Consider the following 14,673-nt stretch of genomic DNA (forward strand, 5'->3'; position numbering starts at 1 on the left):
GTTAGATAATAATATAAGATTAAGATTATTAAGTCATAAGACTTGTATTTTATTATGTGATTGTAATTTTTGTTATTCAGATTATATTTTAATAAAGGGAAAATTGGCCTAAGGTCCCTCCTCTACTTTTGATATGAGGAGAGGTCCTTTATAATATGTTTTGATGGCTAAGGTCCCTCAAATTTATTTTAGGTTATAAAGTACCTAAATTACCCTTCCTTTATAACATAAATTTGTTTGAATATTATATGGTTGAGTTAACTGATACATTTTGGAAACCGAATTTGAAGGGGAGATTTTGTCGGAGTTTTCGTCGGAGATTTCAGTGGAGATTTTATGGTGGAGATTTCTTCGGAGATTTCAGTGGAGTTGACGAGAAAGATTGCTACGATCGTGTAGATTTTGTTGGAGATTTCGTCGGAGATTTCAGTGGTGTGATAGTGTATTGATCGCGTAGATTTTCAGTGGAGTTGAATCAGGTTTGTTTTCGATGGAGATAGCACATGCATTTTGATATTTGTTTTGAATTTTTGTGTAGAGAGAGGCCAGCTTGATAGAGTTGATTTTTATTTTTGGAATTAATTTTTTATTATTTATTTTTTAATCAATTTGAAAGAGTGTTGACAGTGTGTTGATCGCGTAGGTTTTTGAGTTGAGTTGAATTAGGTTTGTTTTCGATTTAGATTCCAAATGTATTTTTATTTTTGTTTAGAGAGAGGCCAGCTTGATAGAGTTGATTTTTATTTTTGGAATTAATTTTTCATTCTTTGTTTTTTTGATCAATTTCAGATAGTGTTGACAGTGTAGGTGATTTTGATGTTTAGAGTTCATTTTTGGTGCTCTGTTTTTTATCAACATGCTGATGAATTATAGTTGTGTTCTATGTTTTTTCAAACCAGAGAAATTTCATTTTCTGCACTATTGTTTGTGTAGTCCAGAGGAAATTATAAGTGCATATGGACATATTATTAGAAGTTTGTAATGGCGATAGAATATGAGAAAGTGAATGTAAGTTCATAAATTTCTCTATACTTGTATTTGTAGTTCAGAGAAAATTGTAAGTTTGTTACTCACTTTCAGTTTGTAGTTCAGAGAAAAGTATTTTTCTGGACTTGTATTCTATGTGATTTTTTTTCTATAATTGTGTTTAATTGTTAGCAGTAAATTTCTCTGTGATTCATTAAGTTTCTGTGATTTTGTTTTTTATCATCTTGAAGGTGAATATCAGTTTGTAGATGTCTTTGGAGTTTTATTTTAAGTTCAGAGAAAATTATAATTTTTAGAAATTTCTCTGACCAGAGATGTTGTTATTGTGAAGTGTTTGTGTGATTTTTTTTGTTGTTTTTTGTTTCAGTTTTAATGGACAGTGCAGTGTTGTTGCTGTGCAAATATGGGAATGATACTATTGTCATTAATGTTTCATGCGAATTGAATTTTGAGGAATTGGTTGGCATTTTGTGTAAAACATGGGAGAATTTGAAACCTGAGACTATGTGTATTTCATATTCTATTTTGGGCCATCCGAATTGTATGGTTCGAAATAATATTGATTTTCTGAATATGTTGAGGGTTGTTTGTGCACGCGGTGTTGATATAGTTGATGTTTCAGTTAGTAGATGTAGTACTTCTGATGAAGAGGATGAAGTGGGGTCTAATTGGGTAGATGTTGTGGATGGTGAGTGTGATAGGCTGGTGGATGTTGAAAGGAATTCACTCTCTAAGTTTTGTTCTCACCAAGAAAAGGTGTTATTGTCGGCTAGTTGGCGGAATAATATTACGAGTGTTGGACAAAAGTTTGAGGGTGGTGTGGTTGAGTTCCGTACTTTTTTATGCAAGTATGCTATTGAGGTTGGTTTTCAGTTTACGTATGTTAAAAATGACAAGCTGAGGGTTACGGCAGAATGTGCATATAAGGAATCAAGGGGATGTATGTGGCGTGTACATGCTTCTGTTGAAAAAACAAATGGGTTCTTCTACATAAGGACTTTGAACAATGAACATACGTGTGGTGTGGCGGTTCGTACGAGTAAACATTCGAGGATGACTTCCAGCTTGGTTTCTGGGCTGATACTTGAAGAGGTAAGTGCAAAACCTTTAACTCGTCCAGTGGATGTTGTGAAAGGAATGAAAGACAAGTATGGGGTCTCAATTAGTTATAACTGTGGTTGGTTGAGTGTTGAGAAAGCAAAATGTAGTACATATGGGGATTCTTGTTTGTCATTTGATCAATTACGGTGGTATTTTGATGAGGCATTGAAGAACAATCCAGGGAGTCGTTTTGAGTTAGATTTTGAAGATAACAAGCGCTTCAAAAGAGTGTTTGTGGCTTTTCATGCATGCATTGCTGGTTTCAAATATTGTCGGTCATTGCTTTTTCTTGATGGAACATTTTTGAAAGGACGATACAAAGGAGTTATGCTTGCTGCAACGGGGAAAGATGGGAATGAAGGTAATTGTAAATATATCTATTTTTATCTAAGTATGTGAATTTTCTATACATGTAGGAATTGAGTGAATGTGAATTTTCTCTGGTTTTGGCCACTGTGTGGATTTTCTATTGTTGTGGCCACTGTGAGAATTTTCAATGGATTTTTGTCAGTGTATGAATTTTCTCTGGATGTTGTCATTGTGTGAATTGTATCTGTAGGTGGTCACTAAGTGAATTTTCTCTGTATATTATGATTGTGTGAATTTTCTCTGTAGCTGGTCACTAAGTCAATTTTCTCTGGATGTTGCCAATGTGTGAATTTTCTCTGGATGTTGGCAGTGTCAAACTTCTCTTGTTGTTTTATTGTTCTATTTTTCTCTGTTGTTTTGTAGGTGGTCACTAAGTGAATTTTCTCTGTATATTATGATTGTGTGAATTTTCTCTGTAGCTGGTCACTTATTCAATTTTCTCTGGATGTTGCCAATGTGTGAATTTTCTCTGGATGTTTATTGTTCTATTTTTCTCTGCATGTGTGTACCTAATATGCTTGTTCCTATTTGTTTTGTAGGTTTTTTTCCTGTAGCTTTTGCTGTTGTTGATGCTGAGAATAAAGACAATTGGTGTTGGTTTCTTGAACATTTATATGGAGTATTAGGATCAGAAAGGGTGATAAGTTTCATATCAGATCGACATTGTGGAATTGTGGAGGGAATTGCTAGGTTTTTCCCTAACTGCTTTCATGGATTTTGTCTGGAACATCTAAAGAGAAATTTGAGGGATAAGTTGTCATGTGGAAACACAAATTTGGTTAGGGAGACGATTGTGTCCAAGTTTTCAGAATGTGCATATGCTCCAACAAAGGCATCATTTCATTTCAAGTTAAATGAGTTAAAAAGTGAGGGAGGAGACATTGTGAGTGTTTTCTTGAGAAGTTTACCATATGAAAATTGGAGTGATGCATATTTTGCAGGGAAACGTTATGGTGAGATGTATTCAAATGTTGCTGAGTCATTCAATTCATGGATACGAGAAGCTCGGCACTTGCCAATAACAAATTTGGTGGACATGATACGGTTGCAAATCATGAATATGAGGTCTGATAGGAGGCTGCTCTCTAGTAAATGGAATAAAATTTTGTGTCCTCGTATGGATAGTGTGTTGGAGAAGTCTTTTTTGGACGGGAGGACATGGAATGTGAGTTTATCATCTGATAATGTCTTTGAAGTGCATTGTTTTCCTTCGGTTATGGTTGATCTTGGGTTGAGAACTTGTTCATGTCGAAAATGGGAAATAAATGGGTATCCATGTCAACATGCTGTTGCTGCAATTTTTAGGAGTGGAAAGAATTTGAATTCATTTGTTGAATCATTTTTTCATGCTGATATGTATCGTCAAGCATACTCCTTTTCGATTGGCCCAGTTCCAACTGTTGAAAAACCTGTGTGTAGCATTGAAGATGCTATGATTTTACCTCCATTGAGCAAGAGACCTGCTGGGAGGCCGAAGAAGAACAGAATTGCTTCTACTGGAGAGTTTAAAAGGGTGATTAAGTGTAGTCGTTGTGAGAGTATTGGTCACCATAATAAGAGGACATGCAAGGAACCTTTGTTAAATAGTTGAGGATTATACATTTTATTGATGGAATAATACATTTGATGATTACTTTGTGTATTTTGTTTTGTGAAATTTATTTTTTGGACAGTGTATATAATAATATCAATCAAATTCATCCAGAGAAATTTTTCAATATGAGTTAAAGTGTGTTTGTTGATATATACTATAGGCAGTGGGTTTGTAGTACCTGTAAAATTCATCCAGAGAAATTTTCCTATGGCAGAGAAAATTCTGTGTGTTGTGTTTTGAAGCTTCATATTCATCCACATAAATTTGACAATGGCAGACTAAAGTACTGTGTGGATTGTGTTTTTTCAATTTGATAATTGTTTTGTACTAACACAGTGCATTAGAGATTGAATGATCATATAGGCACCTTCTTTGGTGAGATAGGAGTTAAATTTATCTGTAAATTTCTGGTAGCTTCATATCAGTCATTTCAAGAAATGTGCACAGCAGACAGAGCATTCAAAAAATTTCTCTGAGTTGAGAATTTCTCTGGACCAGGATAGAATTTCTCTGGACTCACTTGAACTCAGAAATTTGTGTCAAAGCCAGAGAAATTTTCATCCAGAGAAATTTTTCACCAACAGAGAAAACTATATGGGCATTGTGGTCTGAAATTTGAAATTCATGCAATGAAATTTTCCAGTGGCAGATAAAATTATTGTGTGCTTTGTGTTTTGTTGAGTTTGATGATTGTTTTGTACCAACACAAAGTTTTACAGATTACATGATCATATAGGCATCCCCTTGGGACGATACAAGTTAAATTTCTCTGTGAATTTCTGGTAGTTTATACCAGAGAAATTTCTGCAGACAATTTTCTCTGGTAGACAATTGTTGAAATTTACATTAGTCGAAATAAAAAAAAAAAAAATGAAATTTAGATTAGTCAAGAAAGGATATATACATATACGTCAAGGATCATCATTCCTTCAATGTATGAACAAGAAAGGATATATACATATATGTGAGACAATTTTCTCTGTGTGGATATGTACATTGTCTTCCTTTCACTAGTTTCACTATTACATTTGTGGTTCTTCTGGGGGTATTTCAATTGGTTCAGTCCATGACCTGCCAACTTCGGTCACAAATCTCTCTATGAGTTCTGCCCTCATCAACCTTATCTCTTGTGTGGATAATTTGGATTTGATAGGTTCATGCTTGCTATATTGTTTCATTATATAGCAGACGAAGAGGCCACAATCCAGACTGCATACAAATTATAGGTATGGTTAGTTTTAAGAAACATGCAACAGAAATTATCTTATTTATAGATGTATGAAACTTACGAATCGCTTTCTTGTTGTGGAGCATTGTTGACATACTCAAAGTCATAACTTGTGTTTTGTGAGTTAATTAATTTGAAAGAGGGTTGTGATTGAGCGTCTCTTTCAAGACAAGCTTTCAGAAAATTCTCCACGTAATCTTGCTGCAAAAAAATAATTTTTATATAAGAGAGAAATTTACGGACAAGTCAATGGGATTCTATGAAAATTATCATCACATAAAGATGATGATGGATCAGAGAAATTTGCACTCGTTACCAATTGTTTTGCATCTTTGACATATTTGTCTTCTGCATCATCCCTCCTTGGCCTCAATGAGTTGTAGAACCTCCATAAATTGTCTTGTTTGTCCAGGACAAGCAAGGTCCAGTGATTTCCATGTGTGGACTTCTCATTACCTCCAGTATTTATTGGGAAATGGAGGAACCTATAGTTCCTCCATGCTGTTTCAATATGCTTGTCAAATAAGGACACTCGAAAACTTTGATTTTCTGTCATGTTGATGAAATTCTGTGCTCAGAGAAAATCAAAAAATGGTTTTGTTAGTGACACAACTGACTTCAAGAAGTATATTAAGAAGAGAAAGTAGAAAGTAAATTCCAGAGAAAATCAAATAAAATAGTAGTAACATACTAAGCACATGGATGTGAAAAAAAATGAGGTTGGTTGTTGTTTCTCTCTGATTTGGTCAGCCAAAAGGATCTCTCCATAGCCATCAATGACCTGAAAAATATGATTTATAATTGTAATATTGTTTTATAAAGGCTGATGGAACATTGCAGAGAAATGTTGATGAAAGGGAAAGACTTACATTGTTGGCAATTTCTTTTTGCTTTATGAGGTTTCCAATGTCTTCAAAGGTAATGATATTCAACTCACTTGTCCAAATTAAAGCTCTACAAGATGACAAAGAAGGGATTGAATTGTTGTTAATGCAACATAAGTTTGTAATTTGTTGTTTGTTATGTTCTATTTTGTTTGTTGTACTTACTCAAGCCCAGACACATTTGATATGTGCTGCAAGATGTCTTTTATATGATCTTTTATCAATCTTGAAATGGGAAGAGTTTGTGGAAAGACCCAAGATTTTGTGATGTTTATAGGTTGAGGCAAGACGTATGCATCAGCATCAAGCACTTCTTTGTCCTTTGTGCTTTGCTCAACTTGTTTTGCAGCTTGTTTTGAAGCTCTAGTCACTTTCGCAACTTTCGGATATTGGAATTCTGGATCATGCTGCTTTTCCTTCCTTTCTTTTGCCTTTAAATTTTTTATCATTAAGGTTGGATCTTTTTTGACTGTAGGCAGTGAAAATATTAGGAAAAGTGAAATTTCTCTGAAGCAACAGATGATATTTCAATATGTAAATTTATTTAATTCAATATTTTGTAGTTACCATAGAGTTTCTTCTTTTGTTTCGGTTGTTGTTTGTGTGGGATTTGCTCTTGTTGGGTTGTTGGTTGTTGTTCCAGTTGCATTCCAACTATATACAGTGAAAATCAAACAAGCCGCAAAAATGGAATAAGAAAATATACAGAGAAATGAAATGAGTAGTAGAAATATAACTAATGTGTTGAGAGAGATATAACTTCCAGAGAAAATTACCAATGACAGAGAAAATTATAATAAATAGAAATTTCTCTGAGTTATGATGGCACAAGGACATAACTTTTTGTGGCTCAAGATTTTCACTGACCTTGTGGTTGAAGTTGTGTTGGTGTTCGGTATGGTTGTGTTGCTAGTTGGACAGATAGTTCTTGAACTTGTTCATGCAATTTGGCATTTTCAGTTTCAAGCTCCGAATTTGAACACCTCAACTGTTGAATTGTTTTTGCATCGTCTGCTTTTTCAACCTCCAACATCCTTAGTTTCATTCGGATTGTGCTTTCTTTTTCTTGAAGTTCTGAGTTATGTGATGTCAGGATTCTTATTGAAATATCCTTTTCAGCAAGTAATTCCATCCAATTTCTGTCTTCTTCTTTTTTAGATTGAGACAGTGCCTTCAGTCTTTGACGTAGATCAGCAATTTGGGCATCCTTTGATTCCTCAAATTCTTCAGGCTGATGCATTGTTGAGCCACAAATGCCATCATGTTGTTGGTCCATCTGCTCATTATTTTCTTCTTCATCACTTTCATCCTTGTTCTCTTCTTCTTGTTCATCTTCATCTTCATCTTCTTGTTCACTTTCTTTCTGTTCATTTTCTTCTTCATCACTTTCTTCATCATGTTGTTGGTCCATCTGCTCATTATTTTCTTCTTCATCACGTTCTTCATCATTTTCTTTCTGTTCATTTTGTTCTTTGTCTTCTGGTTCTATTTCTTCACTTTCTTTGGTGGTTTCTTCTTCTGTGCTGCTTGCTTGATGTTCTTGTCCATTGCTTGTTTCTTTGGTGGTTTCTTCTTCTTTTTGTTCATTCCCTCCATCTTCAGATGGATCTTGTAATTTCTCCTTGAATATGACAATTGCCTTTTTTAATTCTTTCTTCGTCTTTTTGCCAAGACAAAACTCCTCAGATGGGTTTTTGACTAGCTGCTTGTTATCAATCTGTAACAGGAGACTCTTTTATTAGAGAAATGTTACAAAATTCACTCAGAGAAAAAATTCAAATAAGGAAAATAAAATTCATCTAAATGATACTAATTGGAAACAAACTTCAGAGAAAATTGTATTGGGCCAGAGAAAATTAGAGGCATGGAGTTAATTGTATGGGGCAGAGAAAATTATGAAACAGTGAAATAAACAGTGTTTATAAGTTAATGTTTTACTATATTTGTGTCAGAGAAATTTGAATTCCAGTGAAAATTCATTAGAAGGGTAGAAATAAACAGTGTTAATCAAAGATGCAAGGCACACAAGTTATGGGCAGAGAAAATTACACACAAGGAGATAAAATTTGATGGGCCAGAGAAAATTATGTGACAAAGAACATAATTCAGATATTAGAGAAAATGAATCAGGGCATATAAGTTAATGTGTTACAATTGTGGTCAGAGAAATTTGGATGGGAGAGAAAATTGATTACAATGGCAGAAATAGACCAGTGGTTAACAAAGAAGAAAACAGAAATTGATATTTCAGAGAAAATTAATCTTAATCAATCAATGCATAAGGAGGGAAACAAAGCAGTAGTCAGAGAAATTTTTGAAATTTCACTGAGATTTCGGTAGCAATAGGAATCTAACCTGTCGAGGTGCAAGAGAGTGGACTGGTGTCTTCTGCAGCTGTTTCGTCAAGGTTTGAAGGTTCCACTTGGCACATCTTGGGAAGTCTGTTGTGTTACTGTCTTCTGAGTCAATGATAGTTGCATGTTCACATAGCCAATACTGTGATGAAAATGAAAGTAAATAAAATTTTGTAAACGCACAAATTTGTAAGTATGATAACTGCAAATTTGAATGGATATTATACTTACCAGCAATGCAATGACACACCCCGTAACTTTTTCTGGAGTTCTATGCAATGCCATGATAGAATCAATCAATGTTGATGTGATTGCTTCCGGCCAATCATACTGTTTCATTGATTCAAGAGGTTCCACATACTTTATAAAAACCCAACCTATTGAATTCCCACTTGTTGCAAAAAATAGGGTGAGACACAAGTACAATGTAACAATGATTGCTACATCTTTGAAGTCAGTTGGTTGCTTGCCTTTCATTGCTTTGACCAAGGCATTTTTAAGAACAGGACCAGTGAGCCTTGTGTCCTTTTGGAATCTTCTCCTGAGGAATGCAGATTTTGGCTTTTTAGAGTATCTTAATGACATGGCTCCTTTACCTCCTTCCAAACCAAAAATCAAGGTCATGTCATTTGTTGTAAAGGTCAGGTTCTTCTTCCCAACTGTGAATGCTTTTGTTTTTTCATTGTAACATTGGATTATGGCAACTACATCATCATCGGATTTCCTAAATTTCTTTGGATCCATCCTTCCAGTGGTTAGAGCTTGAATCAAATACCAGAATGGGGTCTTTTGAAGCTCTAGAAGATGTTTTGAACTGAATTTAAGTGTTTGAAAGAAGGAGACGACAGATGAGAGGTTGGATCGGTATTGAATGCTGTAGTGAGCTCTCTTTCTGTGGAGTTTAACAGGTTTTTTCCCCCTTGAGCTTGAGTCTTTTGAAGTTGGGGTACTCATCTGGATGCTAGTTGCTTCATCAGCTTGGACTTGTGTGTTTTGGGAAGGAATTTGTGGTGTTTTAGTGCTGGTTTTTGATCTTAGATGATAAGAGGACTGAGAGAGTTGTTCTTGCTTCCTTGGTGTTTCTAGTGTTTTGCTGCTGGTTTTTGATCCTAGTGCATAAGAAGACTGAGACAGTTTCTGTTTTTTGCTTGGTGTTTCCGGTGTTTCGCTGCCTTTACGTTTTGCCATTTCTAGACAATGATTAAAGCATAGAGATGTCAACATTAAATCCCAGAGAAAAATGGAAATGTCAGAGAAAATTACAGATAAGGGAGAAAATTGGAGATGCCAGAGAAAATTACAGATAAGAGAAAATTACAGAAAATTTGACATGTCAGAGAAAATCAACTCAGCATCATAAACATGGGAGAGAAATTTTCAATAATTGTTTAAATTACAGATAGAAGTAAACATACCAGAGAAAATGAATGATAGAAAAAAGTAAAACATGGCAAGTGAAAGAAAATTTGCATTCCACAATTAGCAAAGATAAAATAAACAAAGTAATGTAAACATGGCACTGAGAAGTATACCATATTGAAATCAAGAATTGAACAAAATAAACATACCAGAGAAAAATGCACATTCTGAAAAAAATTACACATTCTTGAGGAAATTTCCATTCCAGAGAAAATTTCAATTCATAATATTAAAATGCAAGAAAAATTTACATACACAAGCAGAGAAAATTAACCATGATAGAGACACTCAATGGAGGAAAGTGGTGCGATGTGGTCAGAGAAAATTATAAATACCAGAGAAACTTAGACAGGGGCAAGAGTGTAATTGACATTGCAGAGAAGGATACATATTCCAGAGAAATTTACAAAGCAGAGAAATTCAGAGACAAAATGACAAAACATATTCAAGAATAAGATTAAAATTCAGAGAAATAACTTTTTCTCAAAGTACATATGGCAGAGAAAATTCCAAGAAGAAACATTCATTCCAGTCCACAATATTAAAATTCCAGAGAAAATTTAAAATGACAAAGACACAAGGGAGGAAAGTGGTGCGATGTGGTCAGAGAAAATTGTAAATACCAGAGAAACTTAAGACAGAGGCAAGAGTGTAATTGACATTGCAGAGAAGGATACATATTCCAGAGAAATTTACAAAGCAGAGAAATTCAGATACAAAATGACAGAAACATATTCAAGAATAAGATCAAAATTCAGAGAAATAACTTTTTCTCATAGTACATATGGCAGAGAAAATTCCAAGAAGAAACATTCATTCCAGAGAAAATTATAAATACCAGAGAAACTTAAGACAGAGGCAAGAGTGTAATTGACATTGCAGAGAAGGATACATATTCCAGAGAAATTTACAAAGCAGAGAAATTCAGATACAAAATGACAATAACATATTCAAGAATAAGATCAAAATTCAGAGAAATAACTTTTTCTCAAAGTACATATGGCAGAGAAAATTCCAAGAAGAAACATTCATTCCAGTCCACAATATTAAAATTCCAGAGAAAATTTAAAATGACAAAGACACAAGGGAGGAAAATGATGTGATGTGGTCAGAGAAAATTATAAATACCAGAGAAACTTAAGACAGAGGCAAGAAAGCAATAGACATTCTAGATTAAGATAGACATTGCAATTAAAAATACATATTACAGAGAAATTTACGGAGCAGGAAAATTTATAGACAGAATTACAGAAACATGTTCAAGAATAAGATAAAAACACAAAAAATTGTTGTGAAAATAAACTTGCCAGAGAAAATTGAAAGAAGAAAATTACATTAATCAAAAATCAGAGAAATTCAAATGCCAGAGAAATTTACAGATAAAGTCAAACAAACATGTTGAAGAATAAGTTCAAAATACACAGAAATAAATTTTTTCAAATGCAGGTAGCTTTTTATTACGAAATTGAAACCCTAATTTATGAAAGGTTATTATAAAATGCTATTAACTGTGTTTCCAGAGAAAATCTAGTTGTATTGTAGAAAAACTGACCAGAGTTAGGATGAAACTTGAATGATGAGCTGATATGGTCCGCGATGAAGATGCGACGTGACGAAGATGGACTGAGATGATGATGAGCCGTGAAAACGAAGCTTTAACGTAGGTCAGAGAAATTTGTGAGGAAGGAATGGGAATGATTTTTGGAGAGGATAACGAAGCTGTAATGTCGATGGTGCAGATGATGTTGAAACCCTAATTCTGCTGGTCTCCTGTTCGTGAAGATGCTGGATGTTTGGAATGTAACTGAGACGTCGGAATGAGTTTGGTTCTGTGTTGATTTTGGCGAGGGTATTTTGGTCCACAAAATAATTAAAAACGCGCGCCAAGTTGTTTCAGGGACGTGAGGCATCACTATCTTTTTGTGTGTCCTTTAGCCTCTAAATTGTTATTATTAGGGATCTTAAAAAAAAATCCCCTTTAATAAATAACCTATCTAATAAAATTGAGAAATTTTTAATCCTACAACTAATACTGCAAAATAAATATATGATTGAAATTACATATTTCCAAGTCATTCCAAAATAAATGTAGACAAAAGGAAATTATTTATCTTACTAATCTAGCCGAATAACAAATCTTACACTAATATTATAGATTGATAATTAAACTAGACCCAAAGGTCATGCTAATGTAAAAAAAGGGAAGAAATTATAAAAAAATAAATTAAAATTAAAATTTTAATACAACTTTTAGTAATCTTAAAATATTTTTATTTATTTTTTACACATTTCAATAAACTTTCTTATACATTCGTTTTAACTTAATGAAGGCCATCATCATCATTTTTCATAAACTAAGCATAATTTTTTTTCCATACCTAAAGACTTTTTTAGCTGCACGTTAACTCGTATTAGTTTATAAGTAAATAAATAATTTAAGGTTAAAATATATTTAAATAAATCATATTGTTTAGAAATCTTATTATTTTATTGTATTTTTTTTTTGTAAGTATTTTAGCTAAATAAGTTAGTTTTTAAACTTATTTGAAGATTTAATGTTTTTGATGTATGATAGATGACAAAATATATATTTTTTAGTTGATTTAACTAAAAAAAGACTTATAAGTGAAGAATCCTAACTTTTTTTAAAAAAGTGAACGAGAAATATCAAATTTAGGTAAATTATACTTTGTTTTTTTAAAAAAATTTTATGTTTGGTTATTTTTTACTTTTAAGTCTTGAATTTTTTTTCTCACTTTTATTCTTCATTTTTTTCTATTTATTCTTAAAGTAAATTTATATTCAAAATTAGACATAAATTGTCACATTAACTGTCATATAACATAAAAAAATATATTATTATATTAAAATTTAGATTTGTGTCAAAAGTATAAGTAACATATAATAAAATATTTTTATGTTATATGACTATTAATATATCATTCAAAAATGCTAGAGACCCCAAAAATTCTACCAAAAGTTTTACCAAATGTCTCACATGGGTGTGGGACCCACATGGGACCCACATTGTGTGGGTCCCACACCCATGTGAGACATTTGGTAAAAATTTTGGTAGAATATTTGAGATCTCTAGCATTACTCTATATCATTTTCTGTTTAATTTTAGACATAAGTTAGCTTTTAGAATAAATTAAAACATAAAAAATCAAAGTGAGAAAAAAAAAAATTAAGGGCCAAAACAAGAAAATTTCCAAACATAAGAGGGAAAAAAATATAAGTTGCCATATCAAATCTATATCAAATCTTTCCAAATCATTTTTCACTTCGTGAAGTCTTACCTTCCTCATATCAAGTGACAATATTTTTTATTTAAAAAAAAAAAAAAGTTACATAAAAAGGTGAGTAAATCCATAAAATATTCATATCACTTAAAGTGTAAGTATATATTGACTTCGTTTAGGGAGTGGATTGACTTTTTGACTTTTTGTGAGAGAAAAAATATAATGATTATGAGTTAGATGTGAAATTTTATTTTGTTAAACTAAAAAGTCTATTTTATTTTTTTGTGACTATTTTAACTAAAAAAGTCCAACCTTCAACTTTTCAAACGAGCTCATTATAATATTAATTTTATTATTATCTTATTTTATTTTTATTTGTTTAAATTGCATACCGCTAGTAAATCTAACCGCCGTGATTAGGCCCTCAAAACTCCCACCCCCCACCACACGTGAGGGTCGGGGATTGAGAGAAGAAAAAATAAAATAAATAAATAAAAAATTAACCAATCAAAAGCAAAGGAAGTCATGGAGTAACTCCCAAAGGTCTCGTTTGTTTTCAGAGATAGAATGGAGGGGATTGATAGTGAGGGGATTAATAGTGAGGAATTGTTAAATTATTTTTATACAAAATAATAAAACAAATAAAAAATATAAAAAATTAAACATTATATTTAAAAAAAATTCCCAATATATAAAAAATAAAAAAATTTCTAATCCCCTCACTATTTTTCTAATACCATCTCTACCTCCTCCTTACCAATTCCCCTTCCTCTTCTTTACTAATACCAAGGGATTACTAATCTCCTCTCTATCTCTCAAAACAAACACCTCATTCTCAATCCCTTCTCACTACCAAACTCAATCCCGTCCCTATAATCCCAAACAAACAGGGCAAAGGGTCCAAATCTTTTTTCTAAATCTAAATAGGATCAGTCAGTTTGATGATTGTCGTGATGATGGCCATTAGATTCGACGCCGACGTGGCAATGATTGCTATATATAACAACCTATATTATATACTAATATATAATACGAGGACGTGGTAAAATATTGTCCCTCACCCATTTTGATGTTTTTTAAAATTAAAAAATATTTTATCATCTAAAAAAGTTAAAAATTGTATTATGGTACCATTATAAAATGTGATAGAAGATGGATATTTTTGGGAGCAGATTATTCCTTGTTTTGTTTTTGCCGATGATGACATTCACATTGTTAAATAAATGTGTAAAAAATTTATCAATTTTATTTAATTTTATCTTTGATGAATAACAATAATTTTTAAAAATTTAAAAATATTTTTTTAATATTTATTTTTGTCAAATTAGTTATATTTTATTAAATTGACGATTTTTTTTCTTAAAATTAAGTAATTTTATTTTTAATTATTTTTATTTAAAATAAAATTAAAAATTTAATATTAAATATATCACAATTAAAAAATTATGAATTGTAATAATACGGCCTCAAACCATCAATGTAATTCCTCCATAAA

At 32.4% G+C, this 14,673-nt stretch overlaps 2 protein-coding genes across 2 annotated transcripts; one reads left to right on the plus strand and one right to left on the minus strand.

Annotated features, from left to right (window-relative positions):
- The first annotated feature begins 103 nt into the window (after positions 1–103).
- Positions 104–4,177, plus strand: LOC145797257 (uncharacterized). The gene is made up of 2 exons (XM_082883937.1): positions 104–2,449; positions 2,997–4,177. The coding sequence occupies exons 1-2, from the start codon at positions 1,360–1,362 to the stop codon at positions 4,046–4,048; spliced, it is 2,142 nt and encodes a 713-aa protein (XP_082740063.1). The 5' UTR covers positions 104–1,359; the 3' UTR covers positions 4,049–4,177.
- A 756-nt stretch (positions 4,178–4,933) lies between these two features.
- LOC145798226 (uncharacterized) lies at positions 4,934–12,441 on the minus strand. Its single transcript, XM_082885727.1, has 11 exons — positions 11,489–12,441; positions 8,749–9,707; positions 8,519–8,659; positions 7,031–7,880; positions 6,731–6,817; positions 6,329–6,632; positions 6,149–6,233; positions 5,971–6,060; positions 5,596–5,847; positions 5,341–5,480; positions 4,934–5,260 (listed from the first exon to the last, which is right to left on the minus strand). Exons 2-11 carry the CDS (start codon positions 9,703–9,705, stop codon positions 5,074–5,076), a joined length of 3,093 nt encoding a protein of 1,030 aa, XP_082741853.1. The 5' UTR covers positions 9,706–9,707; positions 11,489–12,441; the 3' UTR covers positions 4,934–5,073.
- Between the last annotated feature and the right edge of the window lie 2,232 nt (positions 12,442–14,673).

The sequence above is a fragment of the Camellia sinensis genome, chromosome 8, assembly GCF_055761805.1.
Source record: "Camellia sinensis isolate YWXY chromosome 8, ASM5576180v1, whole genome shotgun sequence".
NCBI lineage: Eukaryota > Viridiplantae > Streptophyta > Magnoliopsida > Ericales > Theaceae > Camellia > Camellia sinensis.

Excerpts from the sequence above, each read along its gene's own strand:
- LOC145797257 (XM_082883937.1), top strand. The coding sequence starts at position 1,360 with ATGGACAGTGCAGTGTTGTTGCTGTGCAAATATGGGAATGATACTATT. Across the intron at positions 2,450-2,996 it reads GGGGAAAGATGGGAATGAAG|GTTTTTTTCCTGTAGCTTTT; the intron begins GTAATTGTAAAT and ends TTTGTTTTGTAG.
- LOC145798226 (XM_082885727.1), bottom strand. The coding sequence starts at position 9,705 with ATGGCAAAACGTAAAGGCAGCGAAACACCGGAAACACCAAGCAAAAAA. Across the intron at positions 5,848-5,970 it reads TTTTCACATCCATGTGCTTA|AATTTCATCAACATGACAGA; the intron begins GTATGTTACTAC and ends CTCTGAGCACAG. Across the intron at positions 5,481-5,595 it reads TCAAAGATGCAAAACAATTG|CAAGATTACGTGGAGAATTT; the intron begins GTAACGAGTGCA and ends ATTTTTTTGCAG.